At 43.3% G+C, this 19,468-nt stretch overlaps 1 protein-coding gene across 1 annotated transcript in view; it reads left to right on the top strand.

Moving 5' to 3' along the window:
* Nucleotides 1-16,814, top strand: part of MAP2K5 (mitogen-activated protein kinase kinase 5) — a 119,802-nt gene extending 102,988 nt beyond the window's left edge. Inside the window, exons 21-23 of the mRNA XM_035893213.1 lie at nucleotides 11,574-11,635; nucleotides 13,968-14,013; nucleotides 16,247-16,814. Of these exons, the coding sequence (XP_035749106.1) occupies nucleotides 11,574-11,635; nucleotides 13,968-14,013; nucleotides 16,247-16,255 (117 nt within the window). The 3' untranslated portion in view covers nucleotides 16,256-16,814. The remainder of the gene's footprint in view (nucleotides 1-11,573; nucleotides 11,636-13,967; nucleotides 14,014-16,246) is intronic.
* Nucleotides 16,815-19,468: the final 2,654 nt, after the last annotated feature.

The following is a 19,468-nucleotide window of genomic DNA, read 5'->3' as shown; positions in this document are numbered from 1 at the left end:
GCAGTATGCCACGGAGCCATCACTCTCCTGGGCAGAGTGCCCTGTGCTCATGGGCACGTTGAGACTTCAGGTTACAGAGCACGGCTCAGCTGAAAGTTCTTTAAGTGCAACTCGCCCAGTTTTGCAACACGCTCGATGTCTAAATGGAAGCTGTGTGCCATAACGTTCAGAGCCTGGGGGGAAGAGGAGAATGGATTGGCTCTGTAGCGTTACTTGCTCGGTACGTGCGTATTGTTAGGGGGTCATTTAATAAGATATATAGCGTTTAGATAGTAGCTGCCACACCTGGAAGTGCAAATTCTTGGCGTGGCGGTGTCTTGGAGGACATTTATATTAAGGGTTACTCTGTTCTAGCTGATGGGTAGCGTTGACTTTAACAGATCCTCCTGCCACCCCCGGCCCTGTCCTGTGTACAAAGACCTCAAAGCAAAATGTGGTTAACTTGTGACTATTGGGGTTTTTTTTCCTCCTCACTTTGTCTTTTGTAAGATGTGTCTCCTGGGGAATCACAGCTTATTTGGTGAATACGCACTCTTCCTTCTATGCAAGGACCTTTTGAGAGGCAAAGTCTCTTTACTCTCTGGTACTGTACAGCTGTTGTTGCCACCATCAGTATTAGATTAGAAGATCTAATGATCTATGATCTGAAGATTGGAAATGCTTACTGTTGTAGGACTGATAATTTTGGGCCAAATTTTCCCCTTGGCTGTAAGGAGGTCCTAAAACTCACAGGAGGTAGGAGCAGAGCCTGTCCCCATCGGAACCCCCAGATACTGGTGCAGAATTCCCCACCTACCTTAATGACGATCGGAACAGCAAGGAGTGACGATCTGTAGCTCGCCTTTGCCTCTGAACAGCTAGGACCCAGCGGTGCTGCCGTAATGGCACGGCTTCTAGATGAGCCACAGTGTCACAGGACACGGGAGGAACGGATCTGCAAGGCTGGGATCGAGCTGCCCCAAGGATCTTCGTCCCCATTTGTGCCATAGTAGTAACGTGCTGAAGTCATTGCAGTTGAAAACTCTGGGTCTTTTTTCCTCAAGTCCCTTAATATGTCATTTGGTGTGGCAGAGAGTGGTTCGGAGTTTTGGCTTCTAAAATTGTCATTAAACAGCTCTGTGGAAGAGAGGGGTTCTTTGCCGCCAGCGTGCTTGCCCCAGTCTTTGCCCCTGGGGCCAGCTAAAAACTCCAGAACCTGATAATGGGAGAACGCAGAAGTTTTTTAAAATGATGAAAGGGAGACCTTGACCCTTTGCCATAGTTGCTTGTTATACTGGTAGCCACTGGGTTTTGTAGAACCGTTCCACGTTCCACCAGAACACAGCGGGAATCCAAAAGTTAATGTTCTGTTCAGCCCTAACCATTAATTCATAGGATGTATTGATGACTAAACTAGTTAAGAGGTTGCTTCTCTGTTACCTTGGTATCCTGGACTTGTCTCAGACTCTGTTAGGTGGCACAGTGAGGAATAAATACCGTCCATGGGAGCTTTTGGATGTTCTGCAGTAGTGAGATCTTTGGAGCCGTTTTTAAACTCTTAGTGAAATATATGAGACGTTGCAGGTCACTTTGGCAGTTCAAAAAGTCTGTTTGTTCATTTTCCAGGACTCGTATTTACTTGCAGAAATTCTGCAGACCTATTAAGTGATGTGAGAAGCAGGATAATTTAACAAAACCACGTCAGGCACGGTGGTTCTTCTCAAATCACAGTAAACTATGCCTGACTTTGTTGTTGTTAAATGTTGTTATTGGGCTCCTCACAGCATTGGGTTCTGGGATTATTTTTTTAATGGCAAAATTAGTGAGGAGCATTGTGTGAATAGGAGACAGGCCTGCCAGGACCTTTATTTTTTACCATGTGGTAGTGAAATCTGATCCAGCTCCAAATACGACACGCTCATCTGAGCAACAGTCCCAATCGTCGCAGCATCCCCCACCATGATAAGACTCCTGCTTCTGGTCCAAAGATGAGGATCGGCGAGTTGTTAATGTAGTTCATCCTGCAACACAGCCAGCACTAAAGGCAGTCTGCAGTTATTTGAGAGCTGAGAGTAATTTAATATTCTAGCACTCAACTTAGTTTGTCTCCAACTCACCGAAATGTTCTGTGGAAAGCACTGAGCAGCGCAGATGAATCCCTGTTGGGAAGGACACGCATCGCTTGCTGTGCACGCAGTCTTTCCAGAAACACTCCAACACGAAGGAGAATGGAGTCCTGCTGGAAGCAGGAGCCGTTGCCTGGCTTGGAAGACGTCCTACATGTGGCTCTATGTTTCGTGATCAGGCAGCCAAAGAATTTGCAATGCAATCTACTCAGCAATGGGATGATCCTTCCAAAGCGCTAGGTGCATTTAAAAAAACACACAACCAAAAAACGTTTGTGATTGGGATCTGTTCCAGATAACTCAGAAATAAAACAAGAGAGCCCCAGAATAATACCATTAATGGTGCAGACCCCAGAAATGATGCATCGGAGAAATGCAGGCCACCTGATTTCTCTTTGTGGGTTGACAAAGAAACCTAAAGATCGCAAGTAAAATTAGTATGGTTTTTAACCTCTTGTGGTCTCAGAATGCCTCCCATGATTTATTTTTTTTTTTTTTTTAGCTGACAAAAAATTGTAACGGTTCCCTGCACAGCCTCCAAATCTCCAGCAAGCTCCCAGAGAACCCGCGTGGTCCAGTTCAGTGTTCTCTTTGCTGATGTCTGCGAGAGGCACTCGATAAATCAAATTCCACTTCCGAGCAGAGATGATGAGAACCGTAGCCTTGATTATAATTACGTATTTTTCCTTTGCATTTGAAAAAAATCTCGGTTTAAAAGGTTGAAACGAGGGTGCTCTCAATTTTCAGTTTGGTAAGCAGTGGGTGACGGGGCTCTGCAGCAAAATGTGGGGTTTGGTTTCCAGGAAAATCAGCGCTCTGATCATAGCGTAGTTCTGCACTCCTTGCAGGCAGTTGAAGGGCGGCGTTGTTTTCAAGATTCCTCCAACCTGTAGTTACTCATTTTCCTGTTATCTTCTTGTCAAAATGTATTATGTAGGAAATTACCGTTTAGTTACTTCTCCAGCTGTATTCCAGATGCAGTATTTCTAAAGCCTTCTAAAAATGTCATTTTTCCTGATTGCTCGGCAGATCAGCGGTTAGTCAAGCACCTGGGTGATTGCAGCTTGTCCGTGAAGATCCCAAAAGGCCAAACCCGACAGCTCTGTGGCTCTCAGCATGTCAGCTTCCCATCTTTTCTAATTTTTTTTTTTTTTTGGCTTTAGTTGTATCTGCTCTGCATCCGGAGAAGGTTGGGTAGATACAACTTGTGCTGTGGAATAGTAGGGACTCCTCCTGACTTAAGGAACTCCGTTAGATTTTCCTTAAGCTTTCCAGGGCTGTTTTGTTTGACCTTTATTTAGTTAAGAGTATCCCTTCTAGGAAAGCAATTATTGCCAGCCCCTTGGGTGGTTGCTGTAAGCCGGGTTTCCCTGGGCTGGAGCAGTTGTGGTCACAAGCTCTGTAGTTAAGCGTCAGCTCTGGTTTCTAACCCTTTCTTCTTCATAACCTGAAATAAATTAATTTTGATTTCCAAGTTTCTATAGCTTGTCTCAGTGTAATAGTGACTTAGGTGTTGGGTTTAGATTTTTTTTTTTTTTAAGCTGTATTGAATTAGGGAGAAAACGACCTCGATTTTTGTCCATCGCTTTTAGTTAAATTATTGTATTATTGCAATTACATTAGAAGCTTGAGGAGTGAAGACTTTCGAGAGCAAATCCTATTTTTACAAATAGGAGGCAGCATTGAAAAACCTGCCTATTTGGATGACTCGGGCAGAAATTTAAACCAAAAACCAATTAGTTGTACTCATGACTCCTTACTCCGATAGCTTCATGAGTAAGTAGTGAGAAGCTTTGCATGAGTTTCTTGAGCATTTCTGTTAAGTGCCCCCACAGAGATACTCGGTCTCACAAGACTGCAGTTTAATCTAGCTCAAGGACTTTACAAACTCCACAAATCAAAGACCTCTTTTTTTTTTTTTTTTTCTTCTTAAATTCGTACTCTAGAAACATTTGGCAGCATCAGTCAACGATAGTGTAGCGTTGATGCTGAGCTATGAAGCATTTCGGTGCCAATAAATTTTCCGATTTTCCCATGGAAAAAATAACTTGCGCTTAATCTGTGTACCCTATACAGTTGTTTCTCCCCGCTTCTTTTTTTACCTGGTTAAATATATCCCTCTCTTCATTGCTGTGGCATGGCCTTAGAAATTCACAGGCCGTTCAGCTTGATCGAATAACAGAATGAAGACCATTGCCTCTCCAGCGCTGAATTTCGTAACCTTATGCATGGGTTGCTACGTTTTGCTATTTCTATAAATGAAGTAGAAAGCTCCAAAGGCTCAGAATGAAACAAAACTTTATTTTTTCTTTGGGAATTTCTCTTTAGAGCCTCGTGCATTGCCTCAAATGTATGAGCAGCTATATTTAACCCCAAATGTTTCTGGAGTTTTGAAGATTTCTGTGCAAGAAAAGCTGGTGTTGGGGCATACGCACGTGTGTGTGCACAGGCGCTCACAAACCCACCATAATTTGTCCTGCGGATGAGGTGTTTAGGGTGTATTTTTATTGAGACAGAAATTGTGACCTTACTAGTGTATGAGATTCAGAGACTTATATAGGAACAAGGTAAAACCACAGGTAGGAATTGCTGAATAATTACCTTTAGACCAACCTGAGCAAGAACCTTCCCAAGAGGGCAAGCTCATTTAATGGTTCCTAAAACTCAATCTTGTGGATGTCAGTGGTCATGCTTGATTATTTGCAGCAGTGTTTTATGAAAAAAGCAATAAAAATGCATTGGGAGTGTACAGAGGAAAAAGGGGAACAATAAATGGGTTTAGTTTTTCAATTGAGTCCCTTTGGTGTGAACAGGTAGAGGCTACGTTTCATGCTGCTGTGCCTTAGCTATTTGAAATGTGCGTGTGCGTGTGTCTCTACCCAAAACACTGCTGTGCTCTGCTAGCTTATGATCGACAAGAGACCGGCAATGAGAGGAAAAAATTCTTATGTTTGTTTTAGAGAGAAAGCAATTACAGTTACGGTTAAAGGATTAACCTGTTTTCCCAGCTACCTGTACGCTTCTCTGCAAGGCCCTGTAGAGAGCTCCACTAACAAGTACGAAGCTTGGCGAGAGGTAGAAAACGTCACCTTGTACGCTCTAGATTATTCCTGATGTTAATTACAATCTTCCGCTTCTTTCCTCCCCTCTTCTGGGCTCTGGAAAAATATCCCACAGTAAGAAACGCTGCAAAAGTGGCGACCAAATAGCCCCAAGTATCTCCCGACGTCTTTAACCAGAAGCGCCGGCGTGCGTGCGGTAGGAATGTAGGTTACGCATACGTGAGGTCTTCAAGAACTTGGGGAGAAGGTAGCGCTGCTGAGAGAATAGCTGGTTCTCACGTGATTGGAGGTGTCAAAGGTGGGCAGAGGGGTTTGGTGGATAAAACACCGGCCTTTCGACCTTGGTTCCCGTCCAGCTAGAGATCTGGAAATAAATGAGTTTACTGCCAACACTCCGATCCCAGCAGACGAAACTTCACACCAAAATGCCCCCACGTATAATTTGTCACATTTGGCGTCTGCTACTAAGAAAAGAGCAAGAAGCGACCTGGTGCAGAGATGTAATCATCTTTCACCTTCCTCCTGGGGGGGGGGAGTGTAACGGGGACGATCCAGAAGTGCTTTCAAGTCGGGGCCTCTGAGCCACCTCCAGACATTGCTGCCTTCTGCTAACTTGTTACTTGTAGGAAATCACCTTGCCATTAGGTTTGTGCAAGGCTTTTGAAGTAGATTGGCTAGAAAGCCAGAAATGGCGCTTTTTTTTAAAACTTCTTTTTTTTTAGGAATGCTGTAAAAGAAAGTTGGCCCTGTAGGAGTAAATCTGAACACGTACAAGACTGTAATTTGCTGGTCTTCTTGCAACGGCCCGGTAACGGCACTGCATTTATTACATGGCATTGCACCTGGCAGCCTTTCTGGTGCATCTAAAACTTAAGTTTGTCTGGAAAAAAAACAAAATCACTTTTTGGCCACAAAGTAAAATGCAGCTACTGTATAAAAGCAGGTGTATTCTTTGAAAGCTTTAGTAACAGAGAAGCTGCAGAAAAATTCTTTAATCCTAGGAATTTTTTAGGCTGAAGCGATAAGCCAGAAATGCTTTGTAAAGCACACACGTTATTTATTAAATACTGCCATTTCAGCATCAGCGGGCAAGCTGCAGAATAGGAGTATCTGCCCAGAGGAGATGGTAATTTCCCAGACAGGGTGTGCTGGGGAAACCCAGAGGAGAGAGGAACTGAAGTTTGGTTTGCTCGGCTCTGCTAACTTCCCTCTTGTGGCCACAGAGCCATAGGACCATGGCATTTCCTTCTGCACAAGCGTTCACACTGAGGAGAGAGTATTGCAAAATAGCAGGAGCTGTGGGGAATGGGAAAATTTAACCCTTTGCAGAGCGGGAGCTAGCGGATGAGAAGAGAGGATAAAACCTATTTGCACCGGGTCCAGGGGTCCACCGGGAATACCAACCTCTGTTGCCCATGGGGTGTAGCTGAGCTCGTCTTCGAGCCTGCCCGGCTGGCTTTCTTCTTGGGACATGCTGGTGGCAGGCTGCCATCGTCCTGCCCCGTGGCTGTCCATCGGGCTGGGCCCCAGGAGAGGAGGGAGGAAGAACACAGGTTTGATCCTGGCACACAGCTGGAGGCTTTGCCATCGCTGCCTTGAAGGTTTTAAGTAGAAAGCTGTATTTGCTGATTTTCCTGTGATGGGGAGATTGTGGGCTTTCTCTTTCTTCAGAAAGGATGTGATAAATCTCAGATTTTCAGTTGCTTTGACAAAATATTTCACTCTCAAAAAGTTGTCTGTTGGGGTAAGACCTCGGAAGGTGCGTAAAAGCACGGGGTGCTTTTGGTGTGTACTACCGGTCAAGAACTATTCCCAGATTTCATTGACAATGTTTCCAAAGAAAATAAGCAACTCGGCTGTATCTGTTGAATTTGCTTCTTGGGTTTGTCCAGGTAAACCTCCAGGCTCGACAGAAAAGAGGGGAAGGTGCCTTATCCATATTTCTTTGTGGGTTTGCTGGACGTGATTTATTTCCTGAGCCTCGGTAGCATCTCTGCTACTGCTCTGCTTACTGAGAGCAAACAGACCAGGAGACGTTTCGAATGGTAGGTTTGGGAAGTAGGTGAGGCTAATGCTGGTACCTGAAATTCAAGCTCTTATTCCATAGGTTGCAAAGGATTGGTTGACTTCAGGAGACACTGTTCAGGGTTCACCCTTCCTTTGTTCAGACCTGTGGAAAAAAAAAAAAAGAAGATACAGATAGTAATGTTATCACTCCCTTCAAAAGAGAGGGCTTTTGGAGGGATTGTCTCAGTATTCTTGTTCTCAGGTCTTCATTTAGATAATGTGACTTCCCCTAACTCCCTGGAAGTCAATATGGTTTATACCAGAGCCTTGGCACTCTATAAATTAAATATTAGGAGCAGTGTTTGAAGTTTAAAGCCCTCCCTCCTCCTGCTAGCTCAGATTTTCTGCTGCTGTGCTTTTTTCTTTATGCCTGAGCACCTTGCTGACAAGTGCTAATAACAAAATGCCAAGAGAGGGTCCAGTCGGAGTTACCACACATTAAACATTCTGAACTTGTCCTTTTGCTCATAGATTGTGCATAATTAATAATTAAACGCTTTCAGTTGTAATGGGTTGACCTTCTTGAACTGTTCATTATTCACAAGGCAAAGGCATCACTCAAACTTTTTTTCCTCTTGCCCTTCCCCATTCTCACTGCGTGTGCACAGTTCGGCTGGTTTTGAGAGATCAGAGGCTGATCGTGGCTTCTCCTGCAGCAGATCCCAGTTACAGAAATGTTGCTTCAATGCTTAGGGAAATAGCCGGTCTTGGAAATAAGCTGCCGGGGGATGCAAGAGGCCAATGGTATGTTGACCCTTAGAGCTCTTGGTGGCTTTACTGCCATTGGAGCAGCATCCCCAATACGTAGGTCTTCGTATCGGTTAAAAGATGCGGTATTTAACAAAAATGAAAGAACCATTTCCCAGTTTAAACCTACTATATCTATTCCTCGCTCCTTTAAAATCTTGGGTTTCTACTTTTTTTTTTTTTTTTGCCTCTCTAGCGTGATTTCATTGCATGGGTGGGTAAAATAAGGCAGGCCGTTGGAGTGCAGCTGGACTGCTCCCTATGGTGACACCAAATGTGACTGCATTGCATCACACAGGCAGCGTAGACTTGGTAGAGTCTTTGCGTAGCTTTGCTTTATTTCCTCATATTCCCATCTCTTTGAGTATCAGCCAAAGTCCGGGGGACTTCAGAATACGTTATAGGATGTATTTGCTTCGTGTCGTTCTGGAAATTTTTGCTCTATACCTGAGTTAAGGGTTGGATTTGGTGATCTTAAAGGTCTTTTCCAACCTAAGCGATTCTATGATTCTGTGATACAACGACATCGTGATTGCTCAAGTTACAGAGGTTCCTCTGATTAGAAATAGCTCTTGACTACAAAATATTTTCACCTTTCTATTACTCAGGTGGTCTCACATAGAACAATATCAGAAATTGAAGTATTTCGGTCATTGCTTGCCCTGGGCAGATAGGGAATGGATGTCTTCTCTTTATAGCTAAGGTAAAAGAGCATTTGAGGCAGCTTTCCAGTATTCCCCTTCGGAAGCAGTTGAGGGGTCCGTACTTTCCTGGTTCAGCTAAAAGCAAAACCTGCCTCCTCCTCCCCTATCTTACCTGCACTGTAAAGTAACCATTTACTCGCATGTACAGGAGTGAGATTAAAGTTGTTATCCGTGCTGATCTTTTGGCCCTCAAACACACCTGCCAGCAAGTATTTCCCTGAGATCGATGCACTCTCCCAAAAGGCTTTCAATTTGTCCGGCAAATAGCCAATTAATTTTTTGGCGCCCAGACTCAAATCCTTGGGAAGATTGTATTAAAGTGTCTGGTTTTCATACTGAGATGCGGTTTGTGTTCATGTCCAGCCACCCACCCACAATCTCTTCTTCAGCTCCTGAGAGCAAACCAACCAAGGCACGGCCATGGCAGGACTAGAGCAGAAGAGAGTAGGCCTGGATGGAATTGAAATACCTGCGTTGTACAGAAAGATGTGTCAAAAAAAAAAAATAGCATTTTACATTTATTTGAATGAATATGAGGTTTTCTTGCACGCTGATGCAGGAGCACCTCATCTTCTGGCTGTGCCGTGGTTACAGGAGCGCTGTGGTCAAGGTGTTAATGCCGATGGAGCAACTTCTTCGAACCCTGATGCCACCTTAGCTTGGGATAGCCAAAGAGAAACTCTGGTGGCTTCAGAGCCGTTCATCAGCTTCTCCTCCCCTGTCCTAACAAAGTTTCACTCTATGATGGGTCCATCGTCTCTTTGCCGTTGCAGAAATTCCCACCTACCAAATTAGTGTGAAGCGCCGTATTCCTGTCCTGTTCCCCAGCACAGCCTGATCCGAGCTGGCCGCCCCGTTAGAGGGACGTTTATAAGAAGCTCCTCACTTGGCTTTTATTTAAACAGCCGGGGTGGGTTGCTGGGCAGAGCCAGTCCCCCGGGGAATGGGCTCCCGTTGCTTTGCCCTGTAGTTTTCAAAATGACCGGTGAAAATGCGCCCAGGGTGTTTCATACCCGGTCTGCCTCGAGTCGGTCCCAAACCCAACATTTGCCACTTCAGGTGGAAGCCCAGGGAGGCTCTGCTGGGGGAGAGAAAATGATGGGGAGAGGCAAAACCTGCCGGGTTCCGTGCTGGATAAGCAAGCCTGATGTTTGGCTCTGCATTTGCTGTATTGATATGAATAATTTTCCTGCGCAGGTCTTTGAAGTGGAGCACGTTTAATTGCACTGCTTATTTCCTTATGTTCCTTCCACTCTCTAGTGGAAAGCTGCCTATATTGCTGTCATTTATAAGTTTAGAAACAATAACCTCTCGCTTGCCTGGTCTAAGTTCAAAGAGAATTTGGGCATGTTGTATCAAACACTCCTTGTGTTTAATAGAAGTCTTTGAAAATTGTAAAGCAATTTTGGCTCCTCCATTTACTCTTCAGTTACTTTTGATTTAATTGTATTTTCCAGCAGTTTCCAATTGTTTGAATTGGAAACAAAGCCTTAATAAGAGTTCTAGTTAATTTTCTGTCTTGTAATTACCGATCTCATTTTTCTGATAATTGGCCACAGCAATTATATGTATATTTACTAATCACATAGGAGGCTCTGCCGTTGTGTCTATCTGCCACCATTGATAATGGCACACACATTGCAGAGGTGCTTTTATCATCTTCTTTTTTCCACTACATCAAAGCTATTTCCTCGCGTTCTCAATAATGAATACATGCATGCATTTGACACAGTTGTGTGCTAGAGAAATTGTTTGGCTCCCACCAAATGCTGCACGCTCTGAGTTTCTTGCCTGCAGCGCTGGAAGGTTGTATGTAATGATATATTGCTCATCCAAATGGCCAAAGCACTCCAAAGCACAGTGAGATTAAAATAAGTCATTCCTTTGTTAATTTAAATAGGTGCATGTATCATACTTTGCAGGGTACTTTGTGTAGGGATGTCAGGGAGGAAAAAAGCCGCCGAAAGGTATTTTTAATAGCAAATGAGAATAGATGAGAATGGAGTCATTTGCAGCTGCCTGTTTTATGTGGCTCTCTTGTTCCAACTGTAGGTCTAATGAGATGACACTGTTAAAGTACTCTGCAGTGTAATTTCATTACATCCTGAGCTGTTACACTATAAACACAGTGGAGCTCTCTGTCATTCTTGGAAAAACTCCTAAATTCGCAAAGCCCGTCTTTGCAAATGGTGATGTTGTTTGTTCCCTGTTTGTAATTTTTTTTTTTTGTTTGTTTGTTTCTGCTCTTAATTTTGGTTTGGGGTTGGTTTGGGTTTTTTTTTTTTTTTCCCCTTTCATAAATACTGGGTGGTTATTTTCACCGGGCTGGTAAATCCTGCATTTTTTTCTTCTTAAAAATTCTTGCGCCTTTTAAATCTGGAACAGACAGCACATGAGGACAGCCTCTAAAATGAATAAGTGTAAATAAACATGAGTGTAAATAAATAGCAAATGCAGTGAAAGAAACAAAGGTCAACACAAGAATAATTTCACAGCTCTTTGTTAATTACAAGACCATTTGTGTGTTACTTAAATAATCATTAATTTCTAATTTAAACTTTCCGTACTTTTTTTCCTTTTTACCCTGTGGCTATCATTGTCCTTTTTTCACCTCCCCTCAGTGTCTTTCCACATGTTTTTACCCATTGTGTAATACTCATTAGTTGAAATTCAGTGTTTTATAACACGTTCTCAGAAGAATTTGTACCTTTCTCCCTCAAATTCTCTGTGTGAAAAGGGGGCTTTGTCACTTCCTTGGGGTTTTTTTCCCCCCTTTTTTTTTTTTTTTCTGTTGTCGCTGTTATATTACTCTCCTTCTAAAAAAAAAAAAAAGAAAAAAATTATCTTCTCTCCTCCTGACTCTGCTTCTTGTTTCAATCCAATCCCAGGAATCACCCGTCCTTCCAGCCGGGGAGTTCTCTGAGCCATTTGTACACTTCATCACTCAATGGTAAGCTCAGTTTGCAAACATGCCATGCCCTCAATGTAAATGATACATGCCATTAACTCGGCAGCTCGGCGAGACCTTATGGCTTTCCTTGCATCCTTTCTGCGAGAAGAGGGACTTGGGGGCCTTGGGCAGATGGGGCAGCAAAGCTAAGCAAACTGTTTAAATTATGTAAACGTTATTTACACAAAGGGTCGTAAAAGTACGTACAAGGGTTTTTCCTGTTTTAATAAACCTGCCCTGAATGTGGGTGCAGTCTCGTGCGCCGGGGCTCCGAAGAATTCATCTGGGGGTAAAGAGGCTGCAAAGACTCGCGTGTATCATATCATTATTCAGGGCTTTTTAAAATATTACTTCTCAAATTGCCGCAATATTTGGAAAGGCAAGCAGCCTTGATTAATTCACTTGGTTTTCAGTAAGTAATTTTTACTGAGAGTCGTGTTTTAAAACACACCACTGGGTATATTTTCTTTCCTTAAAACTGAATAGTTCATTGAAAACCTTTTAAATCAAAGGAGAATTGGGGAGAGGAGGAATCTGTAGAATAAAGAATACAGAGTAACTAGAGAATAAAAATATTGAGGGTAAGCTATCCTAAAGAAACCAAGTGAAAAGCAAATCTTATTTTTAACTGCCTCATCCGCCCCGCCTCCCCAAAAAAAGGGGCAGTCTTTTAGGTATGGCAGGAGAAACAAGCCTGGATTTTGCACAAATAGGAGGTGTTTGACGGAGGAGCATCCCTTCTGCGACCAGGCGCTTCCAGGGCTGGATGCTCAGCCGTGCTAAATCAGACGGAGCCATCTCGGCGTGTGCCACCGAGAGGGAATCCTGCGTCAAGGGATGCGTCCTCGGCAAAAACAAGGCGCTCGGAGCCCTCGGCCCCACACGGATCTATAGGTCGGGCTTCGCAGCGCTTTCAGGGGCTCTGCCACATGCCAGGGCCACGGCAGCAAAAGTCGCCTGAATTGAATTTTGAATACGTAACCTAAGAGAAAGCGCCTCTCGGGACTGACGTAGTGAGTAACAAATAATACAGACCCGAAAAGCGGGCTGATTATTGGTTAATTAAAGTGACTAAATAATTAAAGTTTGTGTAACGGAGGCCCCCGCTTTCAATAGTTTCAGTTTACAACGAGCAGGGCTGTTGGGAGGGTTCCGCAGCGCAGCGATGGCCGCGGAGGTCTACGCTTTTTAGCCCTGCGAAAAAAATGATGACAGACTGTCTTAAAAAAAAAAAAAAAAAAAAAAAAATCCTCATTGAGGCGGAGGGAGGGATAACCTGTGTTAAAATTTCCACAGATGTCAAACTGAAGCATAACTGATGGTGGCTAATAGCCTTGTTTTCCCGGGGGAAAACAGCTACTTTGGACTGTCAGATTAGAACTGCTACCAAGCTACTCGTCAGACAGCTCGCGTTGCTTGCGAACGCCTGCGTTATTTGGGGGGCTTGTAGTTATTTGTAGGGGAGGGAAATTGTATAAATACCTCCGATTTACAGCCCGGGTCACCTGGTGGTTTAGAGAGAGTGTTAAAGTGGCTGGGCCTTTTAGCGGGAGGCGTTTCTGTTTTAAAAAAAGCAAGTGAGAAGCAGCTATATCCTATTTAAGCAATCAATTCCTAATAAGTATTAGAGACGTGGCGTGAGCGGCGTATCGGACTTCATGACTTTATGCCAATTACGCCCCGAACGCTGGCTGTTTGGATGTAATCCAATTAGTCAGTAGGCAGCTCCTGATGGTCACCTCTGCGCCACGTTATTGTGTTCCTTCATGCAGCTCAGCGCAGCCTTCAATAGCTAATTGCACCTGTTGCAGGGCAAACCAGGACTATTTGGATGAGAAACATGATCTTATAAACAGGTTAATGCTGCGTAATGAACTATCACCCTGCAGTGTAATGGAAATAAATGTGAAAAAATGAAGGTAGAAACCCCGGGGTATTGTGCGTTCTCCTGAAGCCGTTTAGTGCGAGAGTTAAATTTCCCACCTGTTTGGGTAATACTTTGTGCCGAGCTCTGTAATAATCCCTGGCAAAACAGGAATCGGCTTTACTGTGCCTTCGGAGCTGGCTGGTTTTCCATGATCTCTGTATTTACACACTTCCATGGTTACACACGGTGTAGACCACCCATAAGGGAGGGAGGGAGGGAAAGAAACCCATTAACGTTTTGGCCACTGTTTGGAACCCTGTCTTCCATCGGCACGTGATAAAGTTAAGAAACGCGTTGAAATTCTTCACGTTGTGTTAAAAGAGGCTATCTTCAATATTTAAGCAAGCGGAGTAAGAGAGCAGTTGTTTATATATGAACGTTTTGTTTTATTTTTATGACACACAGCATGAAAAAGCAACCAAAGGAAAGGCCAGCACCTGAAGATTTAATGGTAAGTGAAAGTTCAGAGCCCCTCCGTATTGATTTGGCTGTGAATACTTTTTATTCGTGTATGTAGAAGTATATATATTTTTTTTTTTTTTCTGCATTTTTCAGGATGTGCAAATTCAAACCTAAACTCTTTCCAGCTTGGGCAGCAATTTATTTGCAGAGAGCACCCAAACCAAAGGTGGAATTACGATTCCACTGCAGTTAATGGGTATTTTACTGATACCTTCATCGTGGCCAAAGCTCCACGTGTGATTTGGGGAGGGAACGCAGAACTTTCACAGCCAGTATCAAGTTTCAGTCAAAACCATTTTGATGCTTAATACACTTTTTTTTTTTTTTTCCCTCCCCAGTTTGTATGTCCAGGGATTACAGCTTAATGTAGGTCACTCTTTGTCATCATTTGCCAGTCTTAACCTTTCAAAATCTGAAGATTGAAAAGGGAGGATATGGTCAAAATAGTGTATTTTTAATGAAATGCGGGAGCTACTGTTTTCACTTACAGTCATGTAAAATGAAGTTAAATTGGCTGCAGAAGATTGAGGTAATATGTGCAGCTTGGGTTTGTCCGTAGAAGGGCTCTCAGTGTTGGAGTCTGAGCTCAGAGGCCACTTCTTTTGCTTGCGACTGTCATTTTTCCAGTAAGGCAATCCCAGGGTCCCCACTCCCAAGCTGGTCCCTTGCGGCCGTGCATTTAGTGCTGTTTTGCCTGGGTTTAGGCAGCTAGAAAAATACTGTATCAAACAATTATTGCAAGTATCTACGGTAACTTACATCGTAGGTGAAAGTTGTAGTCCCCTCTGACTCGCATCAAATATCTTTGATTTTGAAAGGTTTCACTACTTTTATTTATATGCTATGTTTCCCATAACTTGGAGGTTTATGTAGAATCGTCGCCATTTGTTTTCTGTGCATTAAGTATCTAGGAGTAATTTTAGCAGATTTTAACACGATAAGGACACGTTTGCATCATTTCATTTCTCACTTACACGCGGCGAACTGCAAGTCAAATAACCAAGCGTCTCCGTTGCAGCTATTCTCTAGTTAAAGGCTAATCTCTGAAGATGCCCTGGAGCAGATATCTCACAATCCAGACTAGTCTCAATTTAGATCCTGGTTAGTCAAGTATTTAACTGTGAATCTAATTTTAAGGATATTAACTTCAACAGATCTGCATTGGAAGTTAGGCACCTGCTTAAGTACCTTGGTAAAATGAGGCCTTAAAGTTTATCCGAGCCCCTCCGCTTTGTGGTGGCGTGTGTCTGGTAGGGAAGGCTTGCGCTGCCTTATTTTGTCTTTTTTATTAACTTTCGATGGTTGGAAAATTCTTGCAGTTAGTCACATCTGAGAAAACTTGGAACAGGTTCTAGAGATGTAGACACATTTACCTTGTGCACTATTATGCTATGGCTGGATAGCTTAGCTATTAAAACAACGGAATAGGGTTTCATAAAACCTGTATCTGTTTGTAAATGCATGTTTCAGTGATGCAATAGGCCTGCCACTTATAAATAAAACATCCGCAGATCGCACATACCCCCATAAGTATATATGTATGTTTGTAAGCAATAACACCACTCCAGGGTGTAGAGTCATAAAAATGAGGCCAAAGGGTGAGTGCCTGCAGTACCAGGGAAGTGCACAGATTTATCTTTACAACTACATGCCCTGGAGTGTGCTAGTCCCCTTTTTAAGGAGGTATTTTGTACACTAATTTTAAAATTATAGCAGCTCGGGAAGACGAGGAGGGGGGGGAAAGCCTTCCTACTTTTTAAACAAAATCTTTTGTTTAATGCCTTTCCCCCCTCATGCTACTTTCTATTCAATTATAAATGAACTCGCAACGGCAAGCACTAAAGCATGGAGTAGACTGCTGCTGAAATAAAGTGACCCAGTCCTTGCCTGCAGCGTGGCTGACCCTCATAAGCTGCCCTAAATTCCCTCCTCCAGCCGGATGGGCTCCGAGCACCCCGTGCTTTTCCGTAACAGACTCGCTATCAGCTCAGGAGTTGCTCACCAGCCCAGCCCTTTACGTTCTGGCACGTACCCCATATTGTCAAGGAGCACTTTGTTTATAAAACTCGTATGCACCTATACATTAGCATGTATATGCGCACACATCTCTCTATACGCACGGGCATATCGGTATGTACATACCCATATGTGCATATAAATTGCCATACTTTGTTGGAAAACAGGGCCAGAAGAAAAGCTGTTAAATGTCCTCTGAATTCTAGAATTGCTGACCGCGATATCCTTTCTAATTCCACGTCGTCCTGAAGTTTCTGAAGCCTCTGTTGTAATTCTGATGGGTATCTCCGTGTTCACTGTCGGAGCGGGTGATGCAGGTACGATCAGTGAAGTCCTGGACTTGTCAAGGTCAGCTTACCGTTGATTTAAAGGAGAGCAGGATTTCACCTCGTTCATTGGGTTGGGTTGGTTTTTTTATTATTTAGAAGAAATGTACTGGCAAGGATGAAAGGTGTAACACGTAATAGTCGTTAGCTTCAGACGAAACGGTGGAGTGCAGGCTTTCTCCCCTATGGACGTGAACCGTACTGGAAGTCACTATTTTGTAACCAATTTGGTATAATTAAAGACTGAAAGCAAAATGAAGGGAGCAGAACATCAATCTTTTTCTACTCTCTTGATAATCGGTGAATTGTTAAATGCATTTTAAGAGCCGACTAACAATACCTGGAGTGCCAGATTGGCAACTCCCGTGAAGTCACGGGGTTACATCAGGGATGGATTTGCCCTGTCTATCACCTTAGGAAGCCCTTTTTTGTAGAAGTCACTATGCGCGTTTTGTCAGAAAATAGGGCCAAAGCCAAGGCTGTATGAAATTCCTGGATAAAGCCAAGCTTTCTCGTACCATAGATATTCTTGTGCAAGCGAACACCAAATTTCCGTAACAGCTGCCAGAAATCAGGTTCCTGTGCTTACGCTCGGTCGCTGTGTCCCTTCTTCCCTATACCCATCCACAAAACAAGGCGTAACACCGGTTTCTCCGTGTATACATAATCAACGATTTAATTGTTTCAAAGTATTTCAATGACGGACTTGTTCCACGGGAGCGAAAAAAAATTAACTTCACCCAGCAATGGGAAAATTGTCCATCTGGGGGAAAAGAGCAATCTTTATAACTCACCGGTGGTTATTCTGAACCTTGTGCTTACAGTGGCTGCTCTTTTGCCTCCAGTTTGTTCCCTCTTAAGCGGAGAAGGGCATACAGTCAATTAAATTGAGCGTACTCCCGTTCTGGCGCCAGGGAAGAGGGCACCACATCTTAGTGTGTTCCTCTGCCTCTCATCTCTCCCCTTCAACCAAGAAAAGGAAAAACTCGACAAGTCTTCCGTATAAAGATTTTTGGGTTTTTTCTTCCCTCCCCCTTCCCCCCCCCCGCCATGAGCTTCCTGTTTTCATTTAAAACGTGGAGTTCTCCGGCCTGGCGAGCCCGGCTCCCAGGCAGACGCAGACATACGTCTCTGTTTAGCGAGCGTGACGTGGCGGTAGGGGTAAGGTTTAACCTCCCACTTGTGCCGCCTGTACGGGTAGGCATCCGTGGTTCTGGTTTGGCTCAGGAAGCCGTAGATCTGACTGTATTTACGGTATTTTTCAGAAGCTTTCCATTCTAAGCTCTATTTAATGGAATCTATGCATAGTAAGTAATCAGGTCAGAGAGAAGCAACATCCCCTGTTTGAGATCAATCGCTGGCTAATACTTTATCTAGGCCACTTTATTATCTCATGCTGATTCCATTCCCATTCTCCTCCTCCTTTGTAGCATGCACTTCAGCTGTGGTAAAAGTACGTATCGCATACATATTAAAAACATATACCCATTCTATCTGTATGTAAATGTGTGAGACACAGCTGGATATTGCAGGAGTTTGATTTACTAATAGTTATTATCTGTTCTAGCTGTTCAGAGGCAAAGAGAGTTTCAGAAAACAAGCTAGCGCAGAAATTGCCTTTATGATATCACTATCCTGCTTTGGTAATTGTTTAAAATCTCTTCTTTAGCTGGAAGCTTGGCCTCTTATTTTGCAGATTGTAGGCGCTTTTCAGAAAGCCAGCAGAATCGCTGGAGCCGCTTGTTGAGTTTTTTTTTGTTAGTACAGCATTGAACTCTCCCGTGCTACATATGGCTATTTAAAGGAAAGCAATTTACTTAAAGAAATTGTATTTGAAATACCAAAAGCCAAGCATGTAGCAGTTTTTCCTTTATGCTTTCCCATGGATGCATAAAAGTACAGTCTCTAGGCTGCTGCTTGAATTTCTCAGGGAAAGTATTGGGCAGGGAGAGGTAATGCTTCTGGCCAAGGATATACTCAACTTCTGCGCTTGATTACTTTTGCACAGATCTTCTAATTTTTGTTCGAGTCTCCACATCTTAAACACAACTCCTAGCTTTTCTCCTTGTTTTAAATGGGAAATTACTGATGCTTTGTATGTGGGTGTTTTGTTAATTTAGAAGATTGTATGGTAAATTGTCCATCATCTGTGTCAAAATCACTGACCAGCTCAAAACCATGTTCTCCTTCCTTATTTTTTTAATTTAACGCCTAATACAATTTTGAAATTTCCCATGCCTGTGCATTCAGCAATCCCTCTCTCCATTTCAGGAATGGCATTTAGACCAGGCACCCTGATCTCATTAGCTACAATGGGCATTTTTTCAGATGGATTGTTTGTTTGTCTATTGAAATGTGTTAAGATACATGTCAAGATATTACAGACTCTCAAATTCTGGCTGGCTGTTCCCCCATCTCCAACAAGCATAGGAAATGAAAAATGCAAAGCTTCAAAGTGGTTATATTTAAGCAGTTATATTCTAGAGGGTCTGGACAGCAGCGCTTCTTACCAGGTAGAGCTAAACTTGTTTGCAGCTCGTTGTGTTAAACCGTTGTTTGCAGCTCTTAGGAAATGCTTTTATGGTTTAAACAAACAAATGGAGGATCACCATAATCCTACCTGGGTTTTCATATAAACCTCCGGAATAAAGCCAGTAAAATACTGCCACTAACGTTTGTCAATAAGAGGGATTTCCCCCAGCAGCCGATGTGGCTTTTGCAGTATGGCAATGGCATCACGGACTGAGCAGCTGAGGTGGCTGTACCAGTTGGGTTTTTTGATGGTGTTAACTTTTGAGAAAGACCAGAGGGCTGTCTGCACTTTGCTTTTCATAAACACATCCCGTAAATCTTTTGAAGACAGCTTTACAGATAAATGTTTTCTGTCTGCATCTATCTGGATGGTTATGCATCATTGCTGGATCACGGTGAGCCAGGAATTTTCCCTCTTTGGCTGCTTACAAGCATTGAGGGGTTTTTTTTTTCCCTGAGCCAGTGCAGGATCTCCGATCAGCAATGATTTGTCCAGCATAAAATGGTCCGTGATGGACAGCTTTGTTTGCAAGCATTTAGACTCTCCTCTGTCGCAGTGATCCCAGTTAT

The sequence above is a fragment of the Egretta garzetta genome, unplaced genomic scaffold (genome assembly GCF_000687185.1).
Source record: "Egretta garzetta isolate BGI_Z169 unplaced genomic scaffold, ASM68718v1 scaffold634, whole genome shotgun sequence".
NCBI classification, from domain to species: Eukaryota; Metazoa; Chordata; class Aves; order Pelecaniformes; family Ardeidae; genus Egretta; species Egretta garzetta.
This window is presented reverse-complemented; position numbering and strand designations above follow the sequence as displayed.